A 19995-nucleotide genomic window follows, 5' to 3' on the forward strand; every position below is an offset into this window, starting at 1 on the left:
CTGAACTTTGTTGATTTTACACTGTTTTCGATGGGGCTTGAATTAGTACAGTGGACCCACCAGAGTGAAGTGTCTTCCTGAAATGACCTCACAGCAACAGTGCCCTCACTGAGTAGTCTGGAAAAGCAGGTTCATTTTTACATGTCTCCATGGTTTAAACAATGCATTTTTCAATAAAAAAATACCAAAAAGGAATGTTAGTTTTCATACATGTAAGAGCAGAAAGATGCACAAATTGTGTTCCTAAAAAGAACCCATCTCATGGACCCTTTAATGAGTTCATTTTACAATTTAAAACATCACACAAAATGACTTCAAATTAAAAACGTTCTTAGTGTTTTATTCGAAGGTATATGTTTATCTATTTTTCAAATAAGCGAAGAATACAAGATGTCCAGATAACTAGCTGTTTAATCAAGCAGCATTACATAAATGCATATTACTTGGTTACAATGCAATATTTACCAGCATAATGTGAAGTTTACATGTAACTTTCATAATTTTGTTTCAAAGCCAACTAAATGCCGTGATTCTTTTTAATGCCATGGATATATGACAACTCATGTATAAGCAGATACAGATGAAGTCATTCAAAATGATTCTCAACAACCCGGTTAATTACAAGGAACATTTTGATGTTCACCTGTAAATATGGTGTTTGAAAAAATCCTGTTTAACAGTGCAATTTAAATGCAAGTGCACAAATGTCAAATTATTTGTGGATGATTAATGATAGTCTACATTTATATGTACGTGAACAAAAATGTAATTATAATACTTAATCCAATTACTTAAATGTTTTTTGGGGGCAGGGCCTCAGGAGACAGGAAAGCTGAGGTAATTGTACCTGTCCTATTTTTTTATCAGGCAAAGTATTTTAGAATTAATTACAGTCAAGACAACTTTAGAACTCCCACAAAAAGGAAATATTGTTGACGTTCCATAAAAAGTTTTCTAAATAGTGTTAGTGTTCTTTTTTTATTTGCACAAAAATACACTTTAGGATTATTCCAAATTAGACACCATCATATTTGTCGATATTTACAAATAATGTGCAATGATTATATATATTTGTGACACTGACCTTAACATAAGCAGAAATACATTTAATTGCACATTTCATGAATACCACCATTTCTATTGAAATAAAAGAAAACAATGAAAAAGAAAAAAAAATGGCTTTTCACTTTCATCCAGTGCACACAATTCACATCAGGTAAACCCAGTCTGCATTTTGCTGGCTGACCCATGATAAAGGTATTTTTTACATTATAATGAAAATAGAACAACATTACTCCAAAGCTGAATATTAGGAAAATGTCTTTAAGACACTTTTGAGAATTTTCCCCTGAAGGTAAATGTTTAGAAAGGAACATAAATATTGAATATAGATTCAAAAACAGAAATTAAAATCCCACAAATGAATGGAAATATTTCAGTTATCATGGTCTGGTACCACTCCTCTTATATCTGATTACTTAGTATTCCCGTGCTCATTTGTATCGTCTTTCCACTCAGATGCCAGACCGGATATCCAAGCAGACACAGCTGACTTTGCGCTACTCAGAGCACCCCCTACTGCCTTACCGGTGTGTACCATGGCCACACTAGTTCGATTGAGGGCGCTGTTTAGTTTCTTGCCTCTATCAGTGGTTTGCATAGCACTGTTGACAAATGGCAAATGTACAGGTCACAAAACCTTTGAATCGCTCAAGTATTGCTACTTGTTAACAAGTGCTTAAGACACACTGTGTTGACAAAATAAGACACTTGGAAGTACATGTACTTCAAGTCAATACTCAGTGAAATATCATTTTAGCCATAGCCAAGGGTGAAGGGGTATGGTTCTGATGAGAGGGGAGTGGCTAGTGAGGGCTACTGAGGGGTGTTGAATGAGGCTAGTAGACAGAATGATTTGAAAGAACATTTTGAAACAAACAGGCACATAATGCTTAAAATATCGCTGACAATAATGATCAAATTCTTAGTCATTACCTTTGTAATCTTATTTTCATGTCCTGCATGCTGAGCTGACCCTGACACGGGTGACTGCAAAATAAGGCAGAAAAATTTAATTTATCTTTAAAATACAATTATTGAACAATTTACCAAATTCAATCAGCTACAAAGTGGGAGACAACTGAAGTATTGATGAGATAAATGTGTATAGTTTATTTGAGGTACAAGAAAGATTTGTTGAGAAGCAACAGAGAAACTAAACCAGAAAAAGGGACATATATAATTAATAAAAGAACAAAAAAACCCCATAATAAGTAATGATGTTGTATACCCAGCAAGAACGAAATCAATCCCAGGATGCTCCTCACTCATCCAGATTCGATAGTTATGTGTTGTCTTCCAAGCATTGACAAAATGGTCATTGAAATCACTCATATCCTTTTCATGACCTGCAAAGAAAGCCAGTCATTCTTTATACAACATGTAATACATGAACTGTATTTGGAGGAAAGCATCTACATATATCTTTTAAAAGTGATTTAACTGCTACTTCAACTTAACCAAGACTCTGCTGAGAGATGTGAATGCAGAGTGAATGAAATGATAGTTATACATGTACATGTATAAGTCCAACTTACGTTGATGTAGAGCAGTTGCAAGCAGTGACAGGACGTAGACTTTGAACTGAGCTCGTATCCACTCTTCGCCACCTTCCCAACCTAAATCACGACAACAAATATTGTAAAAACTAATAATGAAGAAAAAATTCTCCATAAATTCATTTTGTGTTACATTTCTAAACAATGCTTTTCCAAAAGTTCTTTGAAGTAGTTTTCATAGGAAGTGCAAAATTAAGAATATGCCAATGTTATCAATGCACTTAGAAATATTATACAGGCTATTATGGGTGGTTAAAGGTAGAGTAGATCATTTGCAGCTATCCAAAAAAGTACTGACAAAATTATAGTTGAAAAGATGACTGTTTAAAGATAACGACCCTGTGAAATTATTCCTTCTGGCATGCTGTCCTTTTGAGAAAAAAAACAATAAAAGGAGGCCATTTTGAAGATGTGTCAAGTAAAGCATTTTTAGAAATTCCGTTGTAATTCGGTGAATCCGTGAATGGGTGCACGCAAGCGTTGACATGATGCACACACGCGTGTGCTTGATATTATTCGTGAGTTCAATGTGTGACATCACGTAGCTGCAATCGGCTAAAGGATAACGTGTCCCAGACATGGGCGTCGCCAGGATTTTTTCTAGAGGGGGGCAAAAAAATTTTTGCCAAAAAATGCTTGTATTTCTCAACACATTCTCGATTTATCAGTTTTAGAGGGGGGCAGGGACATTTTGTCCCCCCCCCCCCCCCCACTCATTAAATTTCTTTTTTTTTTTTTTTTTCTTCTTTTTTTTTTTTTTTTTTTTTTTTTTTTTTTGCTTTTCCAGGGGGGGGGGGGCAAGTGCCCCCCTTGCCCCCCCCCCCCTCGCGACGCCCATGGTCCCAGACGCTGATTTTGGGCGCAATTCAAAACATGACTCAGCAACTTTTGATTTGAAACTGAGAAACTAGAATTTTGTTTTCTCGGAATACACAGGCACTCACAGAGCTAAAACTCATCAGGTTAGTTGTTCAGCACCCATCTTGAGATTTTAAGCACTTTTGTTGCTTCAAACAAAAAATGCACAAGTGACAAATGATGTACCCTAACTTAAATGGGTGACTTACAAAAATGCTACAACACCTGACCTGTGTTATCTAAGTAGATATCCTCACTCTTCTCAGAAACACTCTTGATCAGAAAATCAGCAAATCTCAAGTCAGCAGTGGACAAGCTCAGCTGTTTACGAAGCTCAGGATCAAATACAATCACCTTGCCCTCCTCCACCTTAACAGAGGTTGGAAATCAAAATCAAGCCTATTCAAAGACCAATTTTTGAATCAGTGAGGCAAGAACAAACAAACACTAATCTAATCAATAAAGACTGATTTTTGTTTTTAAAATTGAGCCATTTTTTTCTTCTGAGCAACCTTACCTCCACAAGAACATCTATAAGATGTCGGCGTTGCTTAAAGAGCATATTAGATGCACCAATCAGAAAGCATCGTACGTTGACATCTTTAAGAAGATCATGCTGCTGTAGGGCCATGTAGGGATGACACAAAGAACCCTACCGGAAAAATAAATCAGGAAAAAAGAAAAGAAATTGTTCTCCATTTTTTTTTTATAATGTAACACTGCAATCACAAAAACAATTTCATATTTTTACCTTTCCAAACAAGGAGAGTGGAAATCCAAAATCATCTGCCTTAAGTGTTGACATCGATGGGCAGTTGTTTTGTAAGACGACAAAATCATCTGCACCACTCAAACGCTGAGTGCATCGCTCCTCCGGATCCTCGGGTGAACCTTTTGCCAACTTCTGTCTGACAAGACTGGCATCATTTTCACTGATGTGTTCAAACTCATCGTGTCCCTTCTTAAGACAACTTCCTGGGGAGGTTCCTTTGCGATTCCACTTTGGTGTTGGTTGGGGTCACTGTTTGAGTTATCTCTTGACTTACTTCCTTGACGTGATGTTCCTGACTCAATTTTAGACTCATTTTCAAGATCACCTTCACTCAGTTTTCTTCCTTCAAAATACGGACCATACAATTCTTGATCTATCATTGCAAACAGATCCTCCTCAAGTGCCTTAGCAGAGACAGGAGTTTGGTTATTGTCTTCCTGCTCAGAGTTGGATGAAATGTTGGATGTCTCACTCCTTGCGCTTTCCTGTGTTTTCTCCATTTGCTCAGCACTGCTTGTTTCTTGGAAGCCCATTTTGCTAATGTTATCTTGTTGGTCTGTAGATAGAGAGTCTCCCTTTTCCACTGATGAGGATGAAGCAATGGATTCTGGTATAGCAGAGTCTCTTGTTAGGGTACTATCCACTGATCGCGAACGTGTTGTTTCCATGTCAGTTGGATTCTCTCCATACGATGGACTGATTGAAGATGTTGAGATTTCATCAGTCACAATATTTTCCTGTGCGTCTTTGTTCTTCCTTTTCTTCTTCCGATAGTTAGGCACATGTGACATCTTGACATCTTCATACTCCCTGGTATCAATGCCAAAGTCGTTGAGTTCTAGAGATGGAGTTGGTGGGCGATAGTGCTTGTAGGAAGCTGCTTCTACCAGACCATGTTCAATCATAGCTGGAAAAAAAAACCCCAGCATTTCTGTTGAGTACTTGCCTTCTGGCTGTTGCACATTAGTTCTCGGCACAAAATCCCCGGAGAGTGGAGGTGGGTAAGGAAAAACAAATTAACAAGTCTCTAAAAGTTTAAACATATTGAGATGAAGACATTAGACATTTAACAGAATTTTCTCAATTTGGTTTCAAATATTTGGGTTTAAGACTTAGGCAAGCATGCACTGGGAATTTAGAAAAAACGAGGAAATTCCAAACCACACAAGACTTTGTACACTGTTTTTTAATTTGTAATGGCATTATGAGAAGTAAAAAACGAGGAAATCAGCGGATCCGAGGAAAAGTTGCATGCCTGAAAAGTGATATCAAGTGGAAGCGTGGCCTAGTGTTTAGGGTTTCGTGACACATGATCAGAGGGTCAGGTGTTCGAATCCAGCTGCTGGCCATATGTTGTGTCCTTGGGCAAGTCACTTCAACCCACTTGCCTCTCTCCACCCAGGAGTATAAACAGGTACCGGCATTAGCTGGGGAGTAACCTGCGATGAACTACATGTAGCATCCCATCCAGGGGGTACCGAAACCGGAGACAAATGCCGGCCTGATGGGCCACATTGGCTTGTGAGTTGTGACAGACTTTACTAATATCCAGGAGTAAATACATTAATGGTCAACTTCTGTCGGTACAATAAACTCAAATCTGAGAATTAGAATTAAACTGACTTCATTTCAGTAAAAATCTCATCCTACCTGGAAACAATGAAACAAGTGACAGCAGAGATGTGCATAAGGTGTGTACAGGTTGAGCAAAGAACAACACACGTCGCTCTAAAAGAAGTAACTTAAACAACACCAAGACCTGTGCAAATGATAAAAATAAGAAACTCTTACAATTGTAATCAACAAATATATACATGTTACTCAGTTCACCTTCAAAAGGGTTCATTCATATCACAACAAACCAAAAACGACACCCCAATTTAGGAAGTTTTAAACCAACTAAACATTGAGACTTTAAGTAATTACAGGAAAAGAAATAGAACCAAAATTTGAAATAAAGTAGAACCGGAGTTTTCAACATTTCAAATCTGTGCTGCAATTCATTTGTTGGTTTCTCAGCATCACTAGCAACCATGAAAGATGGACTGCACTCACTGCAATAATACAATACCCAAACCACCTGACTGTTAGTGAGTACACGCAACTGTCATCCATATCCTTGGTTCAGCCATGCATACATGTACCTTATGCTTGAATGTTAGGATCAAATCTCTAAGTGGAAGATCCAAGAATGCTTGGGAATCATCTAGTTGACCCGTTGTCAAAGAACCGTTCAGACTGGTGTACAACTCCTACAAGAACAAGCATATGGAGAAATTATAGGAGCTGAAATCTTTTCCACAACTTACAAAGCAATTTAAATGACATGGTTACATACATGTATAAATATACCTTGAAAATGGGAGTCATTATTTGAATTTATTCTTTTATTTATGGTAAGTTTCTAGTTTTGAAACTTCCCAATGTATGTATCCTGTGTTAAAGCTAGAATTGAACACTCACTATAAGGATGGAGGTTTTGGAGAAATCTCTCTCACTGAAGTAGGCATGTGTAATCAGCTTCAGTTTAGCTTGGATTAAACCATACAGCGGCTGAAACAGAAAGAAGATGTCCATTATGTTGACCACATATAAGATGACACTTGATAGATGAGTCAATTGAATAACCATCTGTTCAAAATCAAATTTTACTCACATTCATTGTTATGTGACAATGTATACAATGTATATCCACAAAACAGATGAAAGTGAAGCCATACTTAAAACAGGTCCTTATCAGGTAAACAACCAATGAGTCATTGATGTCAGAAGATTAATACAATTACAATGTCCTGCAAAGGGAAGCACTTTTACAGCTCATTTTATTAGTATTTGAATCTAGACACAAGTTGCATTTTCAAAATAACTAGTTCAACATGCATATATTCAGGAGCATGATAAAAGGTTCTCAGATATCATTTCTGAAGTACATGATTACTATATCCTAAACAATATTTCTTTCTTACCAATGTGCTAAGCACACAGACGCTCTTCTGCACAGTGCCTCTAGTGAACTCCTTGTCTCTACTCAACAAATCCTAAATATCAATTGACAAAGCATGTGGTATTACCATATTTAACAGATATTCATAAATACGAACGACAGTTTACCTGTTCCTAAACGGTTGATAGAGTAATGGCTGGCTGGTTTTAAATACTGTTTCAGTGTCACATGAAATTTTGACTTCTGTGAAATCCGGTACCAGCAACGTTTTATTAGTTGAATGTTCACGGAGTCAGTATTTCATAGTCCTAAAATTCACTCTACACTGATACATCTGTGTTGTGCGCCACGTCACGCTGCATGCTCACGCCAATCTCTATGGAGTACCGAAGTGAATACGTCACGCGCACAAAATGCGTGTGAAAGACATTAGTCCTTGAACCAACACGCGTGCGTACTCCATTCGTTTGCACTACACTTTCTGGTTCTAAATGACGTCACACTTCGGTACTCCATAAGGAGTTGTTTAATACCAGAGGGCCAATTACCATTGTATAGCTGGAGGGGTGTTTTGTTGATCGAAATGGTTGAAAATTTAGAATTTTTTGGACCGAAAAGGTATTTATGAATGGGAATAAACATGTGTTTGGTTGGTATTAAACACTAAGTTTAAGACTGATTGGAGTCTGGATGCTTATATTCATCTGCTTCAACTCAGGTCATTATCAAGCACTCATTTATTCCCTTAAAAATGTTTGTTCAATTAAAAACTATCAAGATTTTCTTTTCGTAGACTTCAAGTACGCTTTCCTGAAAATGTGTAAGGTCCACACCACATGCCCATGTTAAAAAGAAAGCGTGTACTCCTTATTTTTCATGACATATACTAAGCACTTTGACTAAAAATACCACAGGAAATAATTAAATTAAGGAAGACTTCCTTCTTGAAACAGCTGAATGGTGACTTGTTACTTCTTTGTCCGGTGTCTCTGTTGTACAAGTTTACTATTATTAACAAGTAATACATGTATTCAAATTTTATTTGAAACAAATGCATTGGTGCATACAGTTTGGGCCAAGTAAAAAAAATACCAGTTGATCGTCCGGGTTTCTTCAAAAAGAGGAGGATGAGGTTTTTTTTTTTTTTCCGAAGTTGGCTGCCATGAATTTATATTCAAAATGGCTGCCAACTAATCCGTGCAAAATGACATCCAGCTTTTAATTAGCTATCCTACTAGTAAGTAGAGTCAAAATATTGAAGTTAAAGGGAATATACAACATTTGCAAACATCGAAAAATAAAACTACCAAGTTTTAAAGAAATACCTTATTAGGATGTTGGTAAATGAGAGTCTAAAGCATCCTGTAAAATTATGGCACCTGGTGTGAAGTCATTTTCAAGAAAATGGTATTTTTGTATACATTTCCAATGGTGGTCGGCCAACCACCGTTGGAAAAACCTAACTATATTTCAACTACTGCTCAAAATTTAGCTTTTTTTCAGTCCAAATTTTGTTTGGTATTGGTTACATGTTCATGAACGGGTGCAGGCCAGCTAGACTGGTTCCCTTACCTTACAATTTTCTGACATATATAAATTGATCCATTTCATCCTTAGTGGAGTCAGGGAACCAGACTACTTGAACAATTTTGGTTTTTCCAGCATTTTCGAACATAAAACTTCAAACATGCCAGTGTAACGTACACTATTTGATATATTATACTAACCCCTCAAATACTCCATTTCTGAAAATTACAGCAAAAGCCAATGATGTACATTCCCTTTAAACAGTGTTCTTTGTATTTTACCCAATTTATGCATGAACAAAATAGTTTTTGGAGGTGAGAAAAAAAAATTAAAAGGATTGTGGCGTCAATAAAGGATGCAAGCGGGGACGATCAAGTGGTTTTTTTTTGTTAGCACTACCCACCTCAGTGTTGATCTGTCTATAGCAGGAAATGCCATATATCGTATTACGCTTCTCATCTCTTCCTGGTAAATGAAAGTAGATGGTATCTGCAATTTTCCAAAGCATGAAAAACATATTTGAATCAACAAATTATATGAATCACCCACAAAGTAACTTGTACTATTTGTACTATTTTTCAAAACCTGTCAAAACTGGGAGACTCATGGAAAAGGTTAATGATTTACTCCATTCACTTAACTATCTTTATAGAATACAGAGATGGTTATTCGCTAAAACATTGTCATATTTCAAGAACAATTTACAGCAGTTAGCCTAACTATGCTGTGTACCATTTGAATCTAGAGTAGGGGTGTCGAGTGCAATTTGGATACCTTGCGCAAGTTTAAATTTGCGCGTGCAAGTTTCAAACATCCGCAAAAAGTTCTGAAGCATGCAAATTTCTCTGCACAATGTAAAATTGCGTGCGCACAGTACAATTTGCGCAGAGATGATCGCAAATTGGCAACCTTGCGCAAATTTGGCAGGACTAGGCTGAGTTGTTTTCCTACAGATATTTGCCATGAGAGAATATAACCAGGCCAAAATTTGCAGCATGCAAATTTAGCGCGCTCAAGTTTAAACAAGTGCAAGGTATCCAAATTGCACTTAATGGAGGTAGGCCTATTACCTTCAAGATAATTATGAGCACCATCAGGTACGGCAAGAAATGGAAGATGTTTCCATTCAGCTGGTATATCTGAACTACTGCTGCTCTGTCCCTCAATCAAGGGTGGATATGAGAAATCAACCTGTATTTGCAATCAAAGAAAAACAATACACAAGTTGGCCTAGGCCCCTAAAGGCTAGTATTAATTAATGTTAATTGATTTTTACTAAATAATTGATGACACTGGCGAAAGAACAGAAAGTTTGGAAAAAATGTTGCAACCTGACGCAACTTCAGTATTTCTTATACTACTCCTAACCATGTTAACAAAATTGGAAATGTTTCTCAGTCCCTGATTCATGTCTTATCATCAGTTTTGCAATGAATGACTTTCATTGAGATGATATACATACATGTATGAAGAAAAAAAGTGGCATCTACGAGACTACGGACAACATTTTTTTCCCAAAGTTTAAAAAAAATTATAATAAAAAAGTAAACTGTGAAATCAGGACAGGAGATTTCCAATATTAATTATAAATAATTTAGAGATTGCCAATATTATGAATAATGGCAATCAACGGCATCAAACCAAAATTGCCCCCCCCCCTCCACCTTGTCACCCCGCCCCCTTTTTATCCGCCAAACAGCTGCACTTTGCAGCTAAAGTAATGATCAGATACACCAATGTTGTACACCGTACGTTTTAATTATTTATGCCTTACCTGACATCCCTTTTTGTGATGAAATCCAATGACAAGAATGTGTAAAATTGGGCCTCTGGGGACTGAACTTCCGTCTGTATCTGAAATCTCTGCCATTTGGAATCTAAGAACAAGAAACTACCAACGTATTTTCGGTGGGTGAATTGACAGCGCAATAGTCAGGGTGACCGTAAGGTCCGAGCCAAATTCTGCTAAATGCGCATCAAAAATCTGTCAGATTTATCAAAAATCTGTCAAAATTCCCCAGAATTACTCCAAATACACTATAAACACTTAAAATCATATGCAGATTGGTAGTATTGCCTTAATTGAAGATTCAGATTATATAATAAACAATCTAGTGACATAAAGATGTGAAATTATTGGCAAATTTCGGGCAATTAAAATGCAGGCCGCCCAAGTCCGTTTCGCAGTGAACCTTAGTACCTAGACCAGCCAACCTGTCCCATTATGCAAGGGTTTTTTGAAAGGATTGAAGCTTTTTTAAAAAAATGGGCACCTTTTTGTTCAAATTCGCTGTTTTCTGTCAAATAACCATTTTTGCAGAATTCTGCCAGAAATCTGACAGAAAAATTCATTCTGTCAAATTTTTCTGTCAAACTCGTTTTTTTAACAAAAATTCTGTCAAAGTTAGCCGAAAATCGGCTAAAACGGTAACCCTGCGCAGAGATCGATGTTTTTTTTATGCAGGTCGTTTTATAAGACGAGCTTTAATTGGTCAAATTTTAACTTACTTCTTTTCTACGCCAATCGACAAAGCCGCACCAAATTCGTGAAGGGCACACGTTTTGGGCTATATGTTCGTGTACAATGGCTTCTTTTGACGCCCAATTTAGATAAGGCATACGTGTTTCATGAAAATTGTTGGGCTACATGCGTTGAAGTAACGAAGGTCTAACGTTAGATCGGAATCGGAACTTTTTTGGGGTGAGTTACTTTTTTCTTGATTATAAAAAAAAATGTCAAAACAGGCCAAGAAATACACTACGTTTCAGTTTATGATAGATATCGTCGACATGGTGGAGGTTGAGCATGTTGAGCATTTTAATCAAGTTTACTGTAGGCGAATAGTATGATGCATGATGAATGAGATTGTTATTGAGTGAGGACTGAGGTGATTCATGAGGGCGCTGTTTGTGTTTCATTCTGCAGCAGATCATGCTTTGCTACCAGACTACTGCATGGGGTTGTTGCAGACCAGTAAATCGGTCCGAAATTGCCTACGCCGGCCAAATCACGATTTGCATGCCCTCAAAATCTTCAGTAGTGGTAGTTGAGCATGCTGTGGGCCATGAGGGTTACAAGTGAAAAATATGGGCATGATGGGTGGAACTTGCCCGTGCACAGGACTGTCGCTCGTACTAGTTGTTGTTGTTCCGTTCAATTTGGATGAAATTGGGGCCCTTAAAACCCTAACACTCAGTAACACTAGTTAGCTTGAGTAACTCCAGCCATTGCCAGCTGACATGCTCCATATTCATTCACATGTAACGCTGGAGGAAGGCTTGTGCATTTCCATGTGGTAGCAAGAGACCCTAAAAAAATGGCCTCTCCCAAAAATTGTTCATTTGTCAAATCGATGAGCTGTTATTTAAATGTGAAATGTTAACAAGTATCAAATAAGTAGGCCCTACATACATTGTATAATTTTTTTGTCTTTGAATATTATAGGTAATAGATACTGATAATGAAGTTGACGATACCATCAACTACCACCATGCATCTAGTTGCCTTCCTTTGCCTATTCTCAATCTGGCTTCTGTCACCGAGTGTGAATGCATCTTGGGGTGATCAGCATCCGGTCTTCCAGAATTATCGGCGTCACTGTCTGAACATGAATTGCAGCACAGATGCCAAACTGACTAGATTCAATACTAGACAGCCGCTATCCATGAGGTTATTAGGTTGGGACTGCTCGTCTGAGTGTACCTATGAAAGCATGTGGCATCTCACACACAAGGCTTTGGAAGAGGTTGAAAGAGTTCCACAGTTTTATGGAAAGGTAAATAAAGCACTGACTCCCCATTTTCAATTTTATCAACAAAAGAAATGCCCGTACACTAAATGTGTATACATCTAATGAGGTTTCATTGTCATGTTATTACTGAGCAAACTGTCAAACAGCTCAAAATATTGTTTCAAACATTTACCACAACAAGGAGGTCTAATATTACATTATGCGGACAATGAAAGCGTTTGAATATTTGTAATTCGTTGTTTATTTTACATAATACATGTACATGTACTCATATATTTATGAATTTCCTCTTTTTAATTTCAGTGGCCTTTTGTGCGCTTTATGGGCATGCAGGAACCGGCATCTTGTATCTTCTCCATTCTAAATGGAGCCGTTGCAGTCTACATGCTGAGTCGATTCAGGAGACAAGTTCCATCCAATGCTCCCATGTATGAAGCGTGGCACGGCTACTTTGCTGTAAGGAGAACCAGAACTTAGATAACATTTTAGAATTGCAATGCCTTTTGCAGACTGTTCATGGACATTCTGATCTGTGTGAACAGTGGTTGTTGTAATCAAAGTAATAAAACAAACTTTTGTTTTATTTATTTAGGTTCAGATCAACACGTGGGTATGGTCCACTGTTTTCCATTTCAGAGATGTAACATGGACAGAGGTAATATTAATATTTCTTGCATATTGAGTTGATTGAATTCAAGATTTTGATATAGTTGATTTTACTTTAAGGTTAACACATTTTCTTACTGTTTTTCTATTAATTTGGAAAAAGAACACTTGTTTGTTTCAGTATGTTCCTAAAATGTACCATTTGAAGATTTCAATACAAATGTGAAAAAGTTACAACTACATTTGTACATGTAAGCAGCATATGAATGTATGGGTTTTTTTAATGAACGTTTGGGATTTGTTTTTCAAATTGTTTTCTTGAATCATGGTTGATTTTAATCCTTTTCCAGAAAATGGACTACATATCTGCATTTTCACTGATTGTTTCTGGAATGTTGATGTTCATTCTAAGGTAATAATTTAGTGAAGAATTTGATATTTATTTTGGAACAAATAACACATGTATTTCACTCTAAGACTGGTTTACATCTCAGTAATGTTTTCAAGGAAAACTTATCTCGTATGTGTTTTTTTCCGACATTTGAAATGTTTAATTATGCATGTTTATTTCCTTTTGTAGAGTGTTTAGTATGAAGGGAAATACAATCAACATGAAGGTGGCTGTTCCTACTGTAACTCCAATTGCCATGTTCTTTTTGTCTCATGCATTCTACCTGGGCTTCACCAAGTTTAGTTACAGCTACAACCTCAAAGTCAATCTAACATTTGGTAAGTTGACCATTGAAAGATGTGAAGCACCTAAACCTTTGTTTAATAACTCTGTATTTTTTTTTATAATTTTTACTTTTATTTTGTCATTTATATCACTTTCTTGTTTCTACAGCAATAGTCAGTTCAGTTGCGTGGTTACTCTGGTCCATCATTGTTCGTTCAAGACAGCCATACGTATGGAAAGTAGCCCTCTCTATTCTGTCAGGAAACTTATTAACTCTTCTTGAAGTCTTCGACTTTCCACCAGTATGGTGGGTCTTTGATGCACATTCTATATGGCATGGAGGCACTGCACCGCTTGCATTTGTTTTCTATAGGTAAGATCTTTACTTGCTCATGAATGTACATGTACATTGTATTTGCTAGACATTATAAACAAGGATTCGAGACATCTTGTCTGTTAATACACAATGTACATGTACTTGTACATGTAATTTTTTTAAGGGGGGGGGGTAGCTCCTTGTAGATATGGATAAATTGGTACATGATTTCAAGAGTGACACCACCATATATTATCACCATATTTGTATTGTGATTTCTTCACAGTTTTGTGATTGACGACTGCCTTTATCTGTACGAGGAGTATAAGAAAACACCAGACTATAGGAGGAAAGGAGTTTGATCATCTTAGATAAGAAAACTGAAATCACAAATTGCTGCAGCTTTATTTTTTTCCTGTGATTTACAGTTTCTCTGTGAAACCAAAAGTGCCAAAATATTTAGAACCAACATACATAGTTGTGAACTCTTGAAATCTCAGGCATTTTGAAATGTACAGGAGATGTTTGTAAATGTACAAGTGTTTAAGTATTATTGTATAATGTAGTCGTGAACCAAACTTTCTTATTATGTGCGCCCTAGCCGTGTGCAGTGTTGCTTTGTGAGTACATCGTAGTTGTGTTTTTATTAGTACTAAAAGATTGTGACAATTGTTTTTACATTTTGTTCCCTGCAACATATGAGTTTAGTTTGGTTGCTTAATTTCCCATTTGATATTCTGATGATGTCTCTAGATTAGAAATTTCAGTCTTATTTATATCATATTGAATTTTAGGTCTTTGTAAATTAAATTCACCAAAGATGATACATATATCGTAAAAGTCAACAATTATGCAGTGATTTACTCATTTTATACAGAGATTTAGACACAATTCTTTAATTTTATTTTTTTTTTCTATATAAAATCACTTAAATAATGCAGTCATGTGGAAAATGTACTCCTTTAGTTTTGTACTTTGATTTGTATAATGTACTGTAAATAACAGATATTTTACGTCAAGAAATTTAACAGGTGTACATGTACTTTCAATCACTTTTCCGAAGGTCCCTTACAATCTAACTAATTTTAAAATCACATTTATATTTGTATATATTTATTGTTGATACTCATTTTGAAAACTATAAAATTGATAAGGGTTTTTGTTGATGAGATGCTCTAAGAGTGAAATAAAACACTGTACAAAGGAAGTGATATTAATTTCTTTTTTCATATTTTATTATTATTAGCAATAAATGCTTGAAAAAAGCAACCTTTTAATCCACTCATAAAGCACTGGTTACCACATACATGTATATAAATATCAAATTATCTTTTTAACCAATTTGGTCAGTATGTGTTCACGTATTCGTTTTGGTAACTGAATTTAAAAACATCAAAAGAAGAAAGAGTCCAATTTTGATATGTGTTCATTGGAAAGATAATTGGTCTAATGTACATTTAGGATGACAACCTTATTTGGAAAAAAAAACTAGCAACAAGGATGGATTTAGTTTTATGTACATGTACAAACTTGCAAGGATTCACAGTTAATTGAATAGTGCATCCTCCCCTTCAATGATAAAATTTTAAACATCTGATCCGAAGCAATTACATGTACTCCAATACAATAATATTTACATATTTGCCCATTTTAAGAGAAAAAAAACTGCTATGTACACATGTATACAACAAGAATAGGATTTAACTGTTATTCTGGAGGATGTATGCCAAGTCCCTCTTTTAACATTAAAATGTACAGTAAGGAGGAAATTAAATCCCCCGAAATCTCTGCATCCATTAACTAAACGAGCAAGAATTCTGTGCATTTGCATGTGTTGAACTGACAAACGGGCATATCTACCACCATGACTGAGAATAGCACCCTTTAAGAGAAATTGAGTACATAAAAAAGCAAGTTTGTATTCACTTCATCTGTACACATGTACATGTATTTACACAGTTTCCGCCTGGAGTTTTTTACCACACAAATCCTAGCCTCTTTGAAGTTTTGCTTGTATTTCCTGCATGAGAATACTTAACGGCATCTGTGCTATTCCTCTGATAATGAGGCAACTCAACATCAGTGTAATCATTGACTAAATAACTCGGACGGATACCTCCTTTCCCTTCAAACACGGGACCCAACCCCCCACCATGCCCCTCTCTGGCAGCCTTCCGTAGCGGATAGGTATTCCTCTCACCCTTCTCGCAATGATCAATAACCTTTTTGGCATACTCTTGGAACTGTTGTTCCTCCATGGCAAGCAGCTCGAGATTTTTCTTATCCATTTCCAGTTTCTCCTCCTCTTCTTTAAGCGTCTTCTCCTGTCTCTCTCCAGCCTGTTTGATGTGGAACTTGGCCAGCCTGACATTCCCGTCTCTAGCTTTCTGATATTTCTCCTTTTGCTTGGCAGCGAACAGCTTATCTGCTTCCATCTTGACATGAAGTGCCTCAAGCTCCCTCCTCTTCTCCTCACGTTCTTGTTGCTCTCTTTGTTTCATCTGTAGCATCCTATGTTCTGCCTCTTCTTTCAGATCTTTCTCTAGGTTAAGCTGTTTCTCCATGGCTTCTTTCTCCCTGGCTGCTTCTCGTTCCTCCACAGCCCGAGCGATGCGATCATCCTCATCATCCATCTTCATTTTAAGTTGACCATCCAGTTTGTCCACCATCTGATTAACGTGATCTTGCTTTTTCCTAGAAGGGTTAAATAATGTACAAATCAGAGTCTCTTGGTACAATTTTACATAACCTGACATGTCCAAGTATACATATAGATCCTTATCATCTCATCCATTTTTGGGGGTATTCTTATTTTCCCCAAGAACATGAAGATTATATTCTTGATGACTGTTAATGCCCCTTGCATTAACTACAAGACAAGATCAATCTAGCCAATATAAGAACAGTCCATTCTCATTATGCTCCCCTTCTTCATATGTTTACTTACTGCCACAGATCTTGCTCTCTCAACTTCCTTAGTTTAGTCATCTTCTTCTTAGCTGCTGCAAAGATCCTGATCTGTTCCTCTTCTTCTTCTTCTTTCTGTCCCTCTGCTGCTCGGATCAGATCCCTGTCAGCTACAGTCTGTTTATGAGCCTTCATGAGATCAACCTTCTCTTGTCTTCGGATGCCTTCAATCTTGGCTTTCTCAGTGTTGTAATGAAGGACTTGCTGTTTGAGATCTTCCCCTTCTTTAATGTCTTCTACAATCTCCCTCTCTGTATCTGCAATGTGCTTCTCAACTCTGGAAAGAAATTATCATTCTCAGTAAACGAGGGACAATGAAATGTGCATTTTTCAAGCATCATTCTATCATTCTCACAGCAATGTTTTTTTAGATTTAGCGTTGAGACTTTGCACAACTTGGGCTACAAATAGTAAAATAGACTGTTGTATGTTAATTCTGTTTAAGTTAAGTTTTACTGGCTACAATAATTTTACTTACTGTTTGAGTTGGAACTCGGCCACTTTCTTCCTTTCTTTATTGCCTTGACAGCTTTCCTATGATCTTCTAAGATTCCTTCCTCAAGGTCTCGTTGATATCGAGCTAGGAGATCCTTGTCTCGTCCAGACAGAGCTGCTTCCCGCTGAGTCTTCAGGCTGATCTGGGCTTCTCGCTCCTTCAAGACTTCGTTAACAGCAATGCACCCTGGATAATAATAACGGATGTTTTCTTCAACAAGTGATATTTAAATAAGTACAGAAATCATCCTAGCAGCCAAGTCTACGGAGTAGAACTTTGCAACGCACTTTGATATGCAAGCAGATTTGGCGATTAATTATGTAAACCAAGACTGTGCTTGTCCTCGAGATTCTGACCATTCAGCGGGCGCCCTCTATCTGGGCTTCGGTAACCCTTTTTTGTTGTACAATGTATAACAAAAAATGTCATCAAATTGACCATAAACAATCATTAATCAAATGCAACTTTATAGTCCACATTTCTGATCGAAATGACATCACAATTTCTGAAGTCTTCTCCATAGGCTGGCGCATGGGGTCGCATAAAAGTTGCATTGCCGAGATATATCAGACATTGGATACGGAGAGGGCTCCATTGGACAACAGGTGATACTCGGACTACATAAAGCCCTTTAACACTGAACATTTTTACAACATGTAATAATTTTGTTAGCTAAGTACATGTACACACATACTAACATGGAAACCTTTGACTCTATCAGTCTGATAGTATTGTAGTGTCTTGGCTTTCTCGATAGCTTCTTTCCTACACTGTGCCTGGTACTTGGCCTCCTCAATATCAACCTGTACTCTCTCTGCTTCTTCCTTCTCTTCCCTTATGGCTCTTGCTTCAAGTTTCTTCAGACGCTGACCCTGTCAGAAAAAAAATATCAAGAAAACTAGTTTTAAACATGTAGCAAGATACTCAAATACAATCCGATTATGTATTTTCTTATGAGCCTTTTCAGAAGTTGAAGCAAAGCCTTTGGATCTGCAGCTGGCATTCAATTTCAAGAAGTGTGTATAATACTGTATTAGTTCTCGGGGGGGGGGGGGGGGTGTTAAAATTAAACAAGAACAAAAAGTTCAAATGTTTAGTGAAAACATCATACAAGTCCAAGAACAATAATCCAAGTCACCTTCTATTCAAGTTGACTTGGAATATTGTTGTTGGCCAGTTCAAACTTCACAGACTGCTACAATTACATGTACTTACAGCGATAGTGTTACTCCAATTCTTAACCATATCTTGGGATCGTTTTTTCAGCGCTTCTTTCTCCTCTTTCAGTGCTCTCCTCTTCTCCTCATCTCTGGATTTCTTCTCTAGCTGAGCAGCGATGCGGTTCCAATCTCCCTGTGAGAGGATGGTAACTTGACGCAGATCTTCCTCTGTAGGTAATCTTGACTTGTCATTGGCACCAGAAGGAGGTGTTGAACCTGTCACATTGTAATAAATGTGTTTATATTCAGTCTTGGGGGGGGGGGAACAATTAATTGTACCATGGGCATGGAGAAATAAAACACACCTGCAACACTTTGGTCGCTCCGGCATAAATGTTGCAACAGATGCCCCCTTTTTTTTCATGTAGCCCCTAGCCTGTATCGTGTTAATTAGGATTTTGCAAAAATGTTGAAGACATGAAATGATGAATCTGGGAGTGGGAATATGAGAAACAAATTTCTTGATGGAAAAATGTTGCAACCTGATGCCACTTTTTTTTTCATATTATGGCATAGGCCCCCCTAGTATCAGTATCAATCTCAATGAACAAAATGTTGAAGGTCAGTTGTTGCAAAAATGATGATAAGACGTGAATCTGGGACTGAGAAACATTTCCAATTTTGTGAGGAAATACTAAAGACAATTTTCTTGACCATGTTGACTCTCCATACTAAATCGACTTTGTACACAACCGCCGAGGTTTTTGTGCGGGGCGTCCCTGCACGCGGTGTGGCCTCAAGTCAATGACTCGACTACACCGTACACGTCGTACACAACAATTCTTGCCGCGTCGTAAAAACTAAGTTCAGAAGTTTGACATGTTGAAAGCTCAACCTCAACACTTACCTCTTGATTGCCCTTTCCTGCGACCGTATTTAACAGTTTCTCCAGTTAATTCCATCCTACACGTCTTGAGAAACTTTTAGATCTTTCCAAAGCTACCGAAACCGGCTTTGTGTAACCCCGAATTTTGAAGCAAATTTCACTGTTCACGAATTAACTGAGCATGAGATCTCGAGAATCGCCGATATCGCCTCGTCGCGCCGGTTGCTAAGGATGTCAACACGTATCCGCAACGCTTTGCATGTCACGCATGCGCTGTGCGTCAAAGTTATTTTTAGCGCGGAGACCGTATCCCGCCCCCCCCCCCCCCCCCGGCCCCCAATATAATAATAAACCACCGGCAACTTTCGTTAACAACTATTCCTACAAAAAGATTTAACAAAATTATTCGGAATAAAA

At 37.3% G+C, this 19995-nt stretch overlaps 3 protein-coding genes across 7 annotated transcripts; 1 reads left to right on the forward strand and 2 right to left on the reverse strand.

Moving 5' to 3' along the window:
- Positions 1-313: 313 nt before the first annotated feature.
- On the reverse strand, positions 314-10641 carry LOC119719497 (late secretory pathway protein AVL9 homolog). The gene is given in 15 exon segments (XM_038188982.1): positions 314-1664; positions 1996-2049; positions 2291-2408; positions 2598-2678; positions 3707-3845; positions 3994-4128; positions 4228-4430; positions 4433-5155; positions 5899-6007; positions 6393-6500; positions 6712-6801; positions 7215-7286; positions 9123-9208; positions 9790-9910; positions 10494-10641. Coding segments are annotated over 15 exon segments (2325 nt in total). The 5' UTR covers positions 10590-10641; the 3' UTR covers positions 314-1474.
- Positions 10642-11273: 632 nt separating this feature from the next.
- Positions 11274-15282, forward strand: LOC119719354 (post-GPI attachment to proteins factor 3-like). 5 transcript variants are annotated; one of them, XR_005269906.1, is made up of 9 exons: positions 11274-11420; positions 12165-12495; positions 12775-12927; positions 13064-13126; positions 13428-13489; positions 13658-13806; positions 13922-14126; positions 14356-14543; positions 14627-15282. XR_005269906.1 is itself a non-coding variant. In XM_038188780.1 (8 exons), the coding sequence occupies exons 2-8, from the start codon at positions 12181-12183 to the stop codon at positions 14429-14431; spliced, it is 1023 nt and encodes a 340-aa protein (XP_038044708.1). In that variant the 5' UTR covers positions 11274-11420; positions 12165-12180; the 3' UTR covers positions 14432-15282. The 5 variants fall into 5 exon arrangements, 4 of the variants coding, with proteins under 4 accessions (XP_038044708.1, XP_038044711.1, XP_038044709.1 ...); XM_038188780.1 differs by having other exon boundaries at positions 14356-15282; XM_038188783.1 differs by lacking the exon at positions 11274-11420 and adding an exon at positions 11626-11701 and having other exon boundaries at positions 14356-15282.
- On the reverse strand, positions 15278-19812 carry LOC119719355 (coiled-coil domain-containing protein 173-like). The gene is given in 8 exon segments (XM_038188784.1): positions 15278-16763; positions 17017-17313; positions 17515-17554; positions 17557-17718; position 17925; positions 18231-18404; positions 18748-18968; positions 19600-19812. Coding segments are annotated over 8 exon segments (1668 nt in total). The 5' UTR covers positions 19655-19812; the 3' UTR covers positions 15278-16045.
- Positions 19813-19995: the final 183 nt, after the last annotated feature.

Source organism: Patiria miniata, unplaced genomic scaffold, assembly GCF_015706575.1.
Source record: "Patiria miniata isolate m_02_andy unplaced genomic scaffold, ASM1570657v1 HiC_scaffold_8, whole genome shotgun sequence".
Lineage (NCBI taxonomy): Eukaryota > Metazoa > Echinodermata > Asteroidea > Valvatida > Asterinidae > Patiria > Patiria miniata.

What these genes read in the sequence shown, in the direction of transcription:
- LOC119719354 (XM_038188780.1), top strand. Translation starts at nt 12,181, where the DNA reads ATGAAGTTGACGATACCATCAACTACCACCATGCATCTAGTTGCCTTC. An exon ending in CGTGGCACGGCTACTTTGCT is followed by an intron (nt 12,928 to 13,063) that starts GTAAGGAGAACC and finishes TTATTTATTTAG; the next exon opens with GTTCAGATCAACACGTGGGT. An exon ending in ATGTTGATGTTCATTCTAAG is followed by an intron (nt 13,490 to 13,657) that starts GTAATAATTTAG and finishes TTCCTTTTGTAG; the next exon opens with AGTGTTTAGTATGAAGGGAA.